Source organism: Azolla caroliniana, unplaced genomic scaffold (assembly GCF_043228905.1).
Source record: "Azolla caroliniana isolate FFs.n. ecotype wild unplaced genomic scaffold, voAzoCaro1.0.p SCAF_1, whole genome shotgun sequence".
In the NCBI taxonomy this organism is placed as follows: Eukaryota; Viridiplantae; Streptophyta; class Polypodiopsida; order Salviniales; family Salviniaceae; genus Azolla; species Azolla caroliniana.
Window position 1 is genome coordinate 32814838 of NW_028230436.1, and position 15105 is coordinate 32829942.

At 42.7% G+C, this 15105-nt stretch overlaps 1 protein-coding gene across 4 annotated transcripts; it reads left to right on the forward strand.

Moving 5' to 3' along the window:
* Positions 1–632: 632 nt before the first annotated feature.
* Positions 633–6706, forward strand: LOC147869861 (uncharacterized). Of its 4 annotated transcripts, none has more exons than XM_087334040.1 (3): positions 633–1504; positions 5595–6113; positions 6470–6530. In XM_087334040.1, the coding sequence occupies exons 1-3, from the start codon at positions 886–888 to the stop codon at positions 6478–6480; spliced, it is 1149 nt and encodes a 382-aa protein (XP_087190166.1). In that variant the 5' UTR covers positions 633–885; the 3' UTR covers positions 6481–6530. The 4 variants fall into 4 exon arrangements, with proteins under 4 accessions (XP_087190166.1, XP_087190173.1, XP_087190150.1 ...); XM_087334047.1 differs by having other exon boundaries at positions 5595–5786; positions 6470–6527; XM_087334024.1 differs by having other exon boundaries at positions 5595–6706.
* Positions 6707–15105: the final 8399 nt, after the last annotated feature.

Consider the following 15105-nt stretch of genomic DNA (forward strand, 5'->3'; position numbering starts at 1 on the left):
TTTTTATATGAGATTGGACTTTCATTAAAAGATCAAAGGAAGTTGGCAAAATGAACTTGTAACTTCAGGAGAAGGGGTGCTCTCAAATTGAAGGATTAGGAATGTTGCATATATCGGGGTGTTGCGACTGTTTATTAAAAGCATAGGCTTTTGCTAAGTGGTAAGATGACGTATAGAGTTTGACACTTACCCCGATGCTAGGAGGTAAAAAGGAAAAGTGTTAAGAGTTGCGAATGGAAGCCTCGATAAATGGTGGTGTTTCGATACTGTTTGATATTTAATAGAACCAATGCGTGGATCCTATTCCAATATTGGAATTTCTTCCCCTTCGACAGGGCAAAGAGTTCATCTATCTTGATGTAGAACGAATGAAAAGATTTGACCAAATCTCCATTGTATGCCTAGACAAACTTTCCCAGTCTATGAGAGGGTTGTCATTGCCTTGTAGGGGATGACTTACAACAATAATTCTTTCTTGCCATAAGCATCATGAGTTTGGTAAAAACTTGATTGGTCACAAAAAGGTTGGAGGATAAACACTAAATGTGGAAGTTGTTCTCTAATAGGTTCTTGAGGAAGGAAAGCAATATCCCTCTGCATCAGACCCAGCGACCATATTCGGTGACCCTCCCCTATGTCTGAGCTTCACGGCCGCCACAACAGAGGAAGGGAAGCAACCACTGGGCTACAAATTCGTTCTGCTGCGCTACAACATCTCTACCAACAGGTTTGATTTCTGCCTATATTAACTTTGTATCCATCGAAGCAGATGAAATTAGTGGTGGTGGTGATTGGGGAAAAGTAAGGAGAAATATTTGGAAGAGAAGAGAGAACGATTAATTAGGAAGTAGGGAGTCTTACAAACTCAGGACTAGAAGAGAGTCGATGTATACACCGTCTTCGTCAATGCCCAAGGAGCGATCCAGCGAATCGGCCCCTGCTTCTCCTACGATTGACGGTACTATAGATGTCCAATTGGCACCGGAAGATGAGCTCACTGTTCTCAATGAAGTTAAACGATTGGAGCGGTGCTCTGTTGTTGCCCAAGTCCTGGGAAAACGACCGAGTAGAGGGGATCTTCGTCATCTTCTCCAGGCAGCCTTAAAGGAAAAATTGGATAAGATAACTGATATTCAATTGATGGGCCGAGGTTGCTATCAATTGGAGTTTGAAGATCATTCTTCCGTTTGCAATATCCTTTCCATCCACTCGGTAGAAATCTCAGGTGCATGGGTTCTTTTTTTCCCATGGACCCATGGTTTTGATACGGCAGCCCTACAGGTGGAGGCAACGGGATACTTTACGTGTACTGCTGTTTTTCCAGGTTTAGACAAGGAGTGGAGGGAGGTTCTTCACAAAATTGGGGCAGCAATAGGTAGAGTTTTACATGTTAACTCATCTACATTCAAGGATATTGTAGAAAAAGGAGGAGCTCCGTCGGTCAAGTTACTTTGCAAGAAAGATGTAGTGTTACCTAATTGGATTCGCCTTCCAAAACTGCAAGGTAATATGTTTCAAAAAATTCAGAAAGTGCTTTACTTTGGGTTGCCCAACCAATGTTTTTCTTGTAAAAAAATTGGTCATTTAGCAAAAGATTGTTTGATTGTCCATGGGAAGCCTATTGTAGCTATGCATAAGCAAAATAATAATGTGGTCACTTCACTGGTGCCTCATGAAACTCAACAAGTAAAGGGTTTTGATATATTGTTAGATAAAGTGGGTAAGGGAAAAGGTGTTGATATGAGTTGTTCCAATGTCCCTCAATTTGCACTATCGGAAGGTAGTATGGACACGTTGAGGCAAGATTTAGGAATGTCGATTTCTGCTCCATCTTTGGAGATCATTCCAGCCATTCCTCCTCCCTTAGTGTTGCCTGAATGTAGTATGGACGCTTTGCAAAAAGATGTAGTTATGCCGGTTTCCATTTCCTCTTTGGAAATTGTTCCAGTCATTGACTCAATGCTAGAACAAGATCCGACGAAAGTTAAGGCGTCAGTTCAGAAAATGATAACATCGTTTCAACATAATGATGCAAAGGTAAATGCTCGATCATATTCAGATGTTTTGCAGACAGGGGTGGGGCAATCACCGTATGTTTTTGCATCTGCAAAGGATACTATAGAAGCGCTTGGGAATAGCAAAAATAGGGTATATAAAGACCATCGTGTGTTAGTCAAGGATTTCCGTGTGGAAAAAAGAATAACAAGAGCAGTAACTTCATCTCAAAAGGAGAGACAAGTGGTTTTGACTGATAAGAGGTCTTCTCCATCTCAATCTTGATATGTATTATTTTAATATTTTATCTTGGAACCTTCAAGGGTTAGGTACGAGTCGTTGTAATAGAGTAAGATGTTACTTGAATCAAGAATTATCTTTACCTTCAATAGGTCAACTTGATATGCTATGCTTTCAAGAACACCATCTTAATTCACAAAGGATAGCATCGAATAGAAATTTACTACGTGGTAATTGGATTTATGAATGGGTTCCGGCTTTTGGACCATCTGGTACTCAAGGTGGCCTTTGTATCGCACTTAAAATGCAATGGCAGTCTAATGTACAAGCTAAAGGAGTATTGTTTGGTGGTAGAGTTCAATATATGCTTATTCTTATCTCCGGAAAATTGATTGGTTTTTTGAATGTATATGCTCCGAATTCTGTTACTGGAAGAATTCGTTTGTGGAATAAGTTATTGCAAGATCTTCCTGTGGCACAACATTGGTGCATGTGTGGTGATTGGAACATGATTGAAAGCCCTAGTGATAGATTAGGTGGATCTTCTACTACTATATCGGGTTTAGAATTGCGTGAGTGGGAAAAGTTAATTTTCAAATATGAAGTTACTGATTTGTGGCATATTCCAACCTTCTCTCGCATGCCCGATTCCTTGTTATACTCACGTTCCAATCGAAGAAGTATTGCTCTTAATCTGTCGAGAATAGATAGGTTTTATGCAGATTCTTTTTTTTGGGATCGTGGAGGATATGTGGGTATTATATCAGGCACTTCGTTCTCAGATCATGCCCCGATTATGCTCAAATTCTGTATGAACAGCCATACTTCTATTTCTCGATTGTATGTGCCAAGGTTTATTGTTGATGATATGAGTTTGCAGAATACAGTTTTGTCAATTTGGAGAATGGCTGTAGGGGATTCTAATTGTCAAAAATTACAGAATGCTCTTCTCGCAGTTTCCAACTTCTTTATACAACAAGTTAAGTTAAAACAAAGTAGCTACACTAGAAAATTGTTGAATGCTAAGAGAGGTTTGGCTTCTCTTCAAATTTTGCAAGAAAAACAGCCTCATTCTCAATATATTCATTGTGAATTACAGAATGTTATGATGCTTATTTCTTTTCTGCAGCAAAAACGTGCTCAATTTTTTCTTCATGCATCTGCAGCAAGATGGTGTACAAAAGGAGACACCATGTCAAAATTCTTTTTCCAACATGTTACGCCTAAAAGAAATAAAATTCAGATTGTACAATTGAAAAGATCTGATGGTACAGTTACTATGGATAAAGATGAAATGAGTAACATTGTTGCCACTTATTATGAGTCGTTGTTATCAGCAGATACTCCAAGTGTTGAAACTCAACAAATGCGCCAAAAAGTATGGGTTGTTACTGTGGTTAAGGTAACATCTCGGATATCTCTTCAGCTTCTTCGTCCATTTTCATCCTTTGAAATATTACAAGCTATTAAAGGTGTTGGGCCAGATGTGTCCCCGGGAGTAGATGGAATGGGAAGAGATTTTTTCATTACATATTGGGACTTGATTGCCGAAGATCTATTGGCAGCATTTCAAGAAATGTTCAATACAGGTATTATGCCACAAAAGTGGAAAGAGGGATTAATATGCCTCATTCCGAAAGGTGAGGTTGTTACGGATGAGGTGAAGGGTTGGTGGCCCATTACTTTATTGAATACAATTTACAAAATCTATGCTAAGTTATTGGCTTTGAGATTACAACCTTTTCTTTCAGAGATTGTGCATGACTCACAGACGGGATTTATGCAAGAACGTAGTATTTTTGACAATATTTTTTTGTTTTGGGAATTAACAGGGATGGCAATGAAAACTAAAGAAGATCTAGCGGTACTTTTATTAGATTTTGAGAAGGCATATGATAGAGTTGATTGGGACTTCATGGAAGGTTCATTATTGAGATTAGGTTTTCCTGCGCAGTGGATTAGGGCTGTAGCTTCCTTGTATCGTGAGGCCTTTAGTTCAGTGTTGGTCGCCGGTGGGCAAACTAGAAAATTTTCTATCTCGCGTTCGGTTCGTCAAGGTTGTCCATTGGCCCCATTCCTGTTTTTGCTAGTTATGGAAACATTCTCAATGTATTTAAACTCCTCTCAAGTTGCTTTGAAGGGTTTGCCTTTGCCTGCCACGCAACAACAAATGTTGGATGCAGAATTTGCAGATGATACTGCAATTTATGTTCAAGGTAATGATGAAAAATTAAGTAAATTGCAAGAAGTAGTGGAGGAATTTTGTTTGGCCTCTGGAGCAAAGATAAATTGGCATAAATCTCTTGGCTTTTGGGTGTCACAAAATTCCTTGCCTAATTGGATGCCTTCGCAGGAATTCAAGTGGGTTCCTAATGGAACCACTACTCGTTACTTAGGCTGTCAAGTGGGACTTCATGTTACTGCAGATATGTTAGTTGCTCCTCTACTTGTAAAATTAAGAAGAAAATTGTTGCTTTGGGATTCGGTTAACCTGTCACTTGCAGGTCGTATACTTGTAGCTAACCAAGTGTTGTTAGCGACTATTTGGTATGTTGCTTCAACTACATTGTTTGCTAGATCATGTATTTTACAGGTGCAACGCCTCATTCGTAACTACATTTGGGGAGGGAAAACAGGTCAAGGTAAAAGGCCTAAAGTAGCTTGGGCAGTATTGATTGCTCCACGACAAAATGGTGGGATGGGGCTGGTAGATCCAGATGCACAGTGTAAGGCTTTGCTTTCTAAATTTGTGTGCAGAGCTATGTTGCCAATGCAAGGTGTTTGGAGTCGTTTGATGATGCATAGGTTGTCTACTATGTGCCCATCAATAGGAGGAAAGTGGCAACCATCTTTAAGATGGGGTTTTATTCAGAATTTTCATTTGTTTAAAACAACCTTATTAGAAGATAGGGTTTTTAATGGAATTCTCACAAGTTGGTCAGCTGTCAAAAAGTTTCTAATTCGGAAGGTACCTTCGACAACGGATGACTTGTTGAGACAACCCTTGATCTGGAACTTTCTCTTTTCAGATTCAAGGGGTTTTCTGCTTGGTAGCCGTCCTCGGTTGAATTGGGCTTCTATGGATGCATCAATAGCATGGGGATGCTATGTTATGAATCAACAGTTACAACCTTTGTCGAGGCCTTCAGTTCGAGGAAGTGCTATTATGTGCGATAATATGCAAGTGGCGTTGGGACAATTTATGGCTTCATGGTCCCCCTCTAGCAATCAGATTTGGTTTGGTTATTTCTCTCCTCTAAAAGTGATTTTAGGAGCTAAAGTAACTAACACTATGGGTGATGTAATATACTTTAATGTGGATGATGATGGTAGGTTGTGGCATGTATTTTCTGAATCAGATGTGTGGATATCCGCCAATGTTTCAGCGATTCGAGTAGTTGCAAGATCGGGAAAAAAATGGCTCTTGGATCCACCATTTCAAGAATGCTTACGGTGTTGTTCGTTGTGGGTTTTTCAAAAAAAGCCGCTTTATAATTTGGATTGGGATCCAGCTGATTATCAATGGAAAAAACCGAATGCTAATGGAAATGGTAAACACTTAGAGTTCTTTCAGTATTCAGTTAAGTTAGGTAGAAATTTATTATTGCAATCAAAGTATAAATGCCCGGCTGCCATGAAGCATTGGATTGCAAATAATGTGAATGAACTACAACTTACAAAATTTTGGAAATGGTTGTGGAGTATGCAGTTGCCGAAAAAAGTTATTTGTTTTCGGTGGTTGTTGATACATTATGCTCTTCCTGTTGGTGATTGGTTGAGGCAAAATCAGCAATATGCTTGTGGAATGCATTGTGGTGAATCTACGGAATCTATTTTGCATTTGTTTTGGATGTGTCCCAAAATCAAGCAATTCTGGAGTAAGTTGTTTTTATTACTAAGAAACCACTATGCTCGTTCTACTTTCTCGTGGGGTGCAGTATTATGGGGTGTCCTTCATGGAGATGTTATGAATTACGAACGTATGCATGCTTCTCATGTTTTTTACTTTTCCAATGGGTACATCTATCTCACTTCATTTCCATCTGTTATTCCTCGGTTTAGAACTGAAAATCTGGTTATTTGGCGTACTGTTACGTCACTAGCGCTGTGGACAATATGGAAAACGAGATGCGATGTTGTTTTTAACAATGCTCACATACATCTCAATAATATGCTTATTGAATTCTGGTGGTTATTTGTCCACACCATACGTGGACAATATGATGATTTGCAGGGTACAACTGATGCTCAAAGGCAACGTCAAGTGGACTTTAAGAAACGGTGGCGAGGGCTTCACTTGTTTTCAGATACGTCTCCTGGTATGAAGTGGAATTATTCCATTCCTCCTTTTTTATTGCATAGCTTGTAGATGGTGTTCCATTTGTTCCTATTGTGATATCATCTGTATCATCAGATGTTGGTATTAGGTTTTGTATTACAATAGAGGTGAGATGAAATGTCTCCCTCTGTTTTCTATATGTACATTGCTCAAGTAATTTACTAAGGTGTATCTTTTTTAAAATAAATAAAAAAAGGTTGGAGGATAATTCTCAGACATTTGTTGACATAATGCGTCCTTACTTTTGGCCCAATAATTGATTATTCAACAAAAACAAGGCACCTCTGAATATAGGTCTCAACATTAAGTGGTCAAACTCACGCCACAACAATGGATATGAGATCACACCGATTGTTGCATGTGTGTAATTTTTTGGATCGTTTCAAAACATTTTCAAAATGATGAATAATGTGAGAGACACTTGGCACTTGCATGCATTCCAATGTTACGATTGTGAAATAGAACCTCGTGTCATGTAATTATCTTTTGCATTAAAATACTCACTTTGTCATCACAATTGGCAGTGTTGAGGTTTCAAAGAAATGTAACTAGTGAAGTCACATGCATCATATTGGATTGTCCTCTTTCATATTAAGATGGCAACCACATCAATTTCGATCAAATGTGAACAATCATATGCGTGGTTTCACCCAATGATCACACAAATTGGATTGGTTATCCATGGCATGAGTCACAAATAATCAACAGAAAAATGGTAAGATAAACTTCTAATAAGGCTTTGAGGAACCAACATCATAGAAGGTTTTGACAATGATGAAATAGAGGCATTATTAGTCAAGGATATTTTTTAGATTAAGCAACAAATTCATGAATTCACGAAGCTCTAGATTACACGATAAAGAGATACAAATTTCTCATTCATAAGTACAGATTTTTTGTTACGGGCAATGACCATCAATCATCCCGTGAAGTTTGTACCATAGTATTCTATACACGTGGATAAAGTGTGAGGGTTAAATGAGAGTGTAAAGAAGGGATCATTACGTTTAATCCTAGGAATTGAGACAACCCATAAGATGCCAAGTGTGAACTTGCATGGGGGGCTTAGGCCTAATTATAAATATGAGGCCTACCTATCCACATTAGACACATAATTGGACTACGTCGAGACTCTGATAGTATGGTGAAGAGATTCTTGTAGTGAGCGTGCTAGTACCAGGTACAACTCGATGCCACAAAGGTGGTGTGGGACACTGATCGAGGTTTGAGACTATCTCAATCCCTTCATTCGAGGGTGGTCGGGTGGATCAACACCCTTCTTTCTCTCTCTTTTATTATCCATCTATCTATTATTTCCTTGTCATATGCATGCATTGGGATTGAGCTCTAACATTTTTCTTTGCTTCATACAAAAACAAAAAGTGCCTCGACCCTCTATGATGGTTGGTAGTTGACACTTGTTGTGACTCTAAACGTTGTGAAACATGCACAAAGAATGTTTCAATCAAACTATGATCATGTATCTTTGTCACTCTAGTATTGATTGACCCACATCTAGCCTTCTCAAGGCTCCTCGCATTGTATAATTCGTGTAACTCTAACCATGTTTGTGACGGTGTTTTACAAAACAAAGCCACGATTAGCATGGAATAGAGTTCACAAATTAAAGGTTGATATTTGCAAAATATTAGGTTGTTATTTGCACGATGTCGCGTTGTTACGCGCGTGCGTGGAGAAAGGCGGGACCACGAGCGTCTTGGACTAGGGAGTGATGGAGCGTAGGAAGTCGTGCTTCACCGTTTCCGGGGCATCCGTTACAATGTGGGACAAATGCCGACTTACATGGGATCGTCTGTCCCGACTTGACTACTCTTCGGCGCCATAAAGGCGCCCTCGTTATTCACACTAAATGTACATGGGTGCGTACACACGCTGCACCCCGCCGATGTAGCCAATGTTTCCCGGTTTCCGCCTCTGGCCGAAATTCTTCACGACATCCGCCCCCACCTAACCACACATCCACCAGTATGTGCCAAGTCCGGTTGAAGGGTGAGAGATTTCGGCCGGTGAGAAACCGGTCTCCCGTGATCCGCATCTCGGCTCGCTGCCGGTTTGATCCGTCGGCTTTGAGTCTTCCTTCGCGCTCGCCTCCCCGTAGGCTCGTTCGACCCGTCGATGGGTCCTCTGCCGCGATCTCCGTAGTATGCGTACTTCCGTTGGCCCTTGTTCGGCCGTATGAACGCCCCGCTTCCCGCCGTATGCTGGATGTCCTCCGCTTGAGGCATGCCCATAGTGGCCCACTTGGCCTCCGTTGTCCAATCGTGATGTCCATGGTCGTTTCGCGTTGGCTTCGTCCTTTTGCCGCCACCTTCCTTCTCCATGGTCTTACATCGTCGCGTCGGCTCGAACCGCCATGGTCTCCGGAACGGTGTGGAGGATCCCTTTCCGGCCTTCTCCGCGCTACCTATCTCCGCGCTCGCCTTTCCGCTCCGGCACCTCCGTGTGCCACATACCCTCGTCTGTTGTTTGGCACTGCCTGTGTCGCACTCCGGTTCATTGCACACTTTGTCGGCCCCCTTTTCGGCCAGATCGTGCATCGCTGCTCACCTGCATACTGGTGTCCTTTGCATCCGAGGAGCACCTCGTAGTAGCCTGCTTGGCCCTTCCCGTCTTCGTGCCGTTGCAATAGGTCCCGAGTCTTCCGCTTGCCGTCGTCCCCTCGCCCCCACCAGCTTGTCACCCCGGGCTTGTCGTGTCAGTCTTCGCTACTTCGACGGAGCTCCCGAGATCTACGAGGCGAGTGTGGAGGATCCTCCTCCTGCCTCTCTTGCCATCCCCTGACTCCGACCCTGTGCAGTCCACTAGGCACTTGTAACCTCGTTCCCGGCACCTCCCTTGTGCCTTTTCCCGCTTCCTTTGTTCGGCACCGCCCGCGCCGAACACCGTCCCGTAGTCACGCTTCGATCCGGCCCGCGATGGCCACTTGCAAGACCCTCGTTCTGTCCCAGGTGTGCCTTTTCGGCCTGACACACCTCCCCGTGTTTGCCCCTACCGGCTCCTTCCGAAACCTCGTGTCGTCGGGTCTCGTTCCCTGCCGTCACCGTCCTTCTCCATCGGTCTTACATCGCCGTGTCGGCTGATCAGCCGAGGTCTCCGGATCGGTGTGAGGGTCCCATAGGACCGGACTCCGTTTCTATGTCTGCCATAATTCGGGTGTCTTTTGTTTGAGTCCCTCCCAGACTCTCCTCGTGTCTTCCGCGTAGTCGGGTCCCGTTTCCCGCCGCCACCAACCTTCTCTCTCAGTCCCATGTTGCCACGTTGGCCGAACTGCCGGAGTCTCTGGTTAAGTGTGGGGATCCCGTAGGACCGGACTCCGTTCCGCCCTTGCCTTCGTCACCTCGCCGCCACCGTCAGTATCTTGGTCTTACGTCGACCGCGTTGCCGACCGCCGAAGTCTCTAGAACTGGTGTGAAGGATTCTCCGTAGACCCCCCATCTGTAGCCCCTTTGCCTTCGTCACCTCGCCGCTGTCGTAGTGTAGGTTGCACACTATGTGGAAATTATATTTTTGTCCCTCCGGATAGAGAATGGAGTGCTCGGTGAGAACCGGAAGAAAACGGCATACCGGCAAGGAGGAAAACGGAATACCGGCAAGGAGGAAAATGGCATACCGGCAAGGAGGAAAACGGCATACCGGCAAGGAAGAGCCGGATAAAGAGACATAAATGTAAAAAAGAAGGAAATACTCACTACTGCGCAGGGCGTGATTCGAAATCTACACCTCCAAGTTGACAAACCTCAACCTTACCATTACATTAACTTATCTTAAGTGTTTTAAATATAGATTTAATATGTATAAGACCTTTATTTATGCATACCTTTATTAAAAGGTAAATCGTGTATTTCTTTAATATATGAAAAAGAAAAAACACGAGACACTAAAAATAACTCATGCACATCTAGCGTGCATGAGCCCTATACTTAGGAAATAAAAAAGCATCACATGCACATTTTTAGGGGACATGAACACTTTTTGTAAAAAAAAACGCATGAAGCCATGCTTAGCTCTTTTTTCCTTATATAAGGAGGAGAGAAATATGTAAAGGGTTGTTGATTTTTTTTTGGATTAAGAATTAATCAATACAAAAATTATTCGTGGGATTCACGATTTATACATCTACTTCTCTCTTAACACCCTAAGTACCAATTAATATAGTATACTCGTGTGATTCACGAGTTTCTTATCTTTCTCTTTGCTATTTACTCATAATTAATCTCTATCTCACGAACTCCTTTCTCCTAGTCCAAGACCTCTGTGGTTCCCACCCGACTCACGCAACGATCCGGAGCCGAAAGGCACGACACAGTTGGTGAACCCGACGTGAAGACGGGTGGCAAGGAGATGGAGGCTCAACAAGCTAACAATATGATGGCGATGTTCGAACGGATGCTTCAAGAACAACGCACGATGTCGGAGATTTCGGCATTAGTAGAGCGGCTCGTGCAACGCAACGGGCAATTTAATGGTAAGGATGTGTCGCGATATTTGCAGGACTACAAGGCGGAGATGCTCCGGTGCCGGGCTTCGGAAGGACTGCAAGTGACATCCTTTAACCGGGTGGCGACCGACGGGCTTCAAGGGAGTATCCACGGGTTGCAACAACAAAATCCGACGTGGGAAGCATTCGAAGAGGCGTTAAAGACCACGTTTGCCATCGAGGACTCCTCCAAGGCAACGCGGAGGGGATTCGAGGATTGGGTGGAAACGTCAGGTAAGGGGCTGAAGGTCCTCGAAGTGTTTTCGACATTCGAAAGTCGGTTCGGGAGGTTGTCCGCGAGAGATCAAACTATTCTTGCACCGGACAAAGTCATCATGTTTTTGCGAGTTGTGGACGTCCGGGACCGGAAAGATCTCGGAGTGCTTCTTGAGGACACGACCACCGAAAGCGGCCTCACCGAAACATGGGAAAGCGTGCGGGATATCGTCGCGCGGTACACGAAGAGGGGGCAATGGCTTGCCAACGAAGAAAAGAGGGTTTCGGAACCGATTCCGAAACCGAGAACGGGACTGGAAGACCATCAACCGAGGGCTCGGGAGATTACGGCCGAGAAGGGAGTCGACGCGTCTACGGTGGAGCAGCTGCTGAAGGAGATGGAGAATCTAAAGATCGCGATGGTGAAGAAGTCGGATGACCGCCCCACAAGCTCCAAATATACGGATCGACGGTGCATATGGTGCGATAGCGCCGAACACGATCGGAGGGATTGCGACGACCATAAGGAGGCACTACGACGGGATCTCATCTACTACGAGGGAAACCGGATTCATTCGATGGACTCTCGGAAGCCACTCCGACCGAACTTCCGAAAAGGCGGCATGAAGAAGGTGCTCGAGGAGGAGTTAGCGGCAAGAAGCAACTATGCGACAACCGCGGGAATATGTGTCGGGGAGTCATCGGGAGCGAAGGCGTCTTTCTGGCCGGAGGTGCTAGGAAACACCGAGAAAACCGACTCCAACGATATCCGAAACACCGCGGAAGGCGTCCGGGAAGCTATGGGATGGGAGTGCCCTGTCGACAAGAATAGCATATACGCCCTGTGTCAATTACATGAGGTGTATGTGGACGAGAAACGACGGCGCACGGAGGATGCGGCCGGACCATCGAAGATACCGGAAAGCTGGAACTCCGGAGGTAAGGGAAAAGAAAAGGCGACTCCGGCATTCAAGCTCGCCTCGGACATAGAACAACAAACCGACTTGAAAAGAGTGTTCGAGGAAAGAATCTTGGATAGTCGGGTAGATTTTTCGCTGCGGGAACTACTCGGAATAGCGAAGAAGGAGTTTCACGATCTTCTCGTGGATCTCGTGAAAAGGAAGAGACAAAGTACGGAGGAAAATGCTCCAAGGGTGAATGCAAATACCGTTTCAATGAACGACATCGAAGTGGAAGGCGAAATTCCGAACTCCCACTATACAAGGCCACACTGGGCACGTGCAACTACGGAGACTCCGGTCCGAATCGGCAACATCAAAGAACCCGTGCTAGCATTGATTGATCACGGTGGAGCAGCATTCAAGACTCGTGTTGCAATTTTTATCTAGCATTATTGAGACTTTTCAGGATTCAGGTTGCAGGATTGCGAAAGGAAACCTGGTTAAATAAGAAATATAAAGAAACAAAAATGAAGTAGCTGCAAATAATTGAAAAAATGAGTTTTCAATTATAAAGAAACAGGAGCTGGAAAAAAAGGAAGCTGTGTGGGAGTTCTACAGTTTTTACTCTTTGTTGCAAACCTGTAGAGTCGACTTCGTAAACCAGGGTGGAGGAGCGAAAAAAAACAAAAAAAGGCAATATCGGAAAGCGCAGAGATTACAAGATGATGAGAATGAAGAAGCAGAAGAATATTTTACGAAAGGAAAAATCCGAAGGCAAAATCAAAGGAAAAAAGGCACACGGCAATAAAGAGAGAGGAAGAAAGGGGGGGGGGGGGGGGGGGGGGGAGTTGCAGAGAAAAGAAGGAGCCCATACCTCAAAAAAGACGTTCCTTTCTCTGGTTACCTTCTTCTTTGTCTTCTTTCTTCTGTCAAATTTGATCGTTCGCTTCTGTCTCCCTGCTTCATCTGCTGCTTTCTCTGCATGTTCTGGTCCTGGTTCGGGTTCGGGTTCGGGTTCTGTTCTGGTTCTCTGAGGCTTTTGGGTAATGATACTTTTTTCTCTCCTCTTATGAGAGAATGAGGAGATGATGATGTGGTTGAGGTTGAGTTTGGGCTGGGTTTTCATGAGAGCTACTACTGCTATCTATGGTTATGCATTGGTGGCCATAGTATGTACATACAAGAATCAAATTTCATTGGGTTTTCATGAGCTTACTAGTGTCTATGCTATGGCCATAGTACAAGAAATTCTCCTTTAAAACTCTCTTGTCCCGGGTTCGAATCCTCTTAATGACCACGATTTTACCCCCGACAAGTATACACGTAATGCATTGACTTTGTATGCTACAGTAGACTTAATATACTCCTTCATCTCATCACAACTCAGCCAAGCCAAGCCACATACGGTGAATGGCCATTGCATATACAAACCATCACTTGTGATGACGAATGATCTCTTCAACGGATATGGCATCAAAACATGAAATCATTTTGATCGGTTTTATGTAGCCTCTAATATGCCACAATCCTTATGAGCTAATAAAATAAAATAAAAAATTCATAATTTGGATAAGGACCATGAGTGCTTCCTTGTCAATCTCTCAATTGCTCTTTATTAAATGTTATATGACCATTTTCATTACTCCTCTAGTTGTGGTCGTTAACCAACATTGCTACAATCTCATAGATGAAATTGGCAATGATCAATTGTGGAGAGTGTTAAGACTCGGTTTAGATTAGTAAGAAGGAAAAATCATGCATTGGATTGGTATGGAAACGATTGCTAAATGTTATATAATATACTTAGTGAATATCAAGGAGAGATCAGTGAAGTGGTCAAGCAAGTAGTCATTTGATAACACTCCTTGATGCATTGCAACCATGGGCTGACATGAACTTTAATAGGGTGGACCAAAGTTAGTCAATTGTGAAGTCATGTTGACGTCAACACTCTCATGAATGATGTCATGTCCTTAATATAACAAAGAGGAAAATGGCACATACCATGAGACACCTTCAACCAACACATCGGTAGGTGAAACCTTCTTTATGTTTTATTTTATTTTATTTACGATGATTGGTTGCACGTCTCGTTTTTTTTGTAATCTTTTGTCTCATGGGCCAATTTTGGTCTTAGAAGATGTTAATTTCCCTCCCTCTCTCTCTCTCTAACCTCGTTGAATCTATTCAATTGTCAATTGAAATTCCCTCTTTGTTTTAATCCATTTAGTCAACCTGTTAACACGAAAATGCTTTTGATTGACTCTTCGAAGGTGGATAGACTCTATGGAGACAAGTTGGCTCCTTAATATGCATGGATGAACTCTATGGAGACTACTTGATTTTTAAAATAAAACAACCTAATATGTACATTATCAATGCCTCTAATGAAACCATAAATATGTCATGACAATGTGTCAATAGTAAGGTAATAATGTGTTTGTCCACAACGTGAAAGTATCATGGTTTTCATGAACCTATAAGAGAATATTAACTACATGAAAACATGTGAACGATACTTGACGCGATATCTAATATATGCAAAAAATTATCCATGGTACAATAACCTAAAGGCTAGCATAGACACTCAACAAATGCGTAAAATACTTGATACTACCATAACTTCCTTGTGGGATGGGTTGCTTGCCACACCCACCACATAACAAATCAATTGACATTTAATTATTCTTCGTACTCCATTTGTATAACAAGACGGCTTACATGGGGAGTGATCTAAACTCTTCAATCATTTTATAACATAATGTTGTTCCATCACTAAAAAGAAGAGATGCATCTTCTACTTACTAATTCGACCTTTACATACTCTTGCATTCTAAGAAACCTCTCCTAAATGAAGAATATCTAAGGTTTTTTTATATGAGATTGGACTTTCATTAAAAGATCAAAGGAAGTTG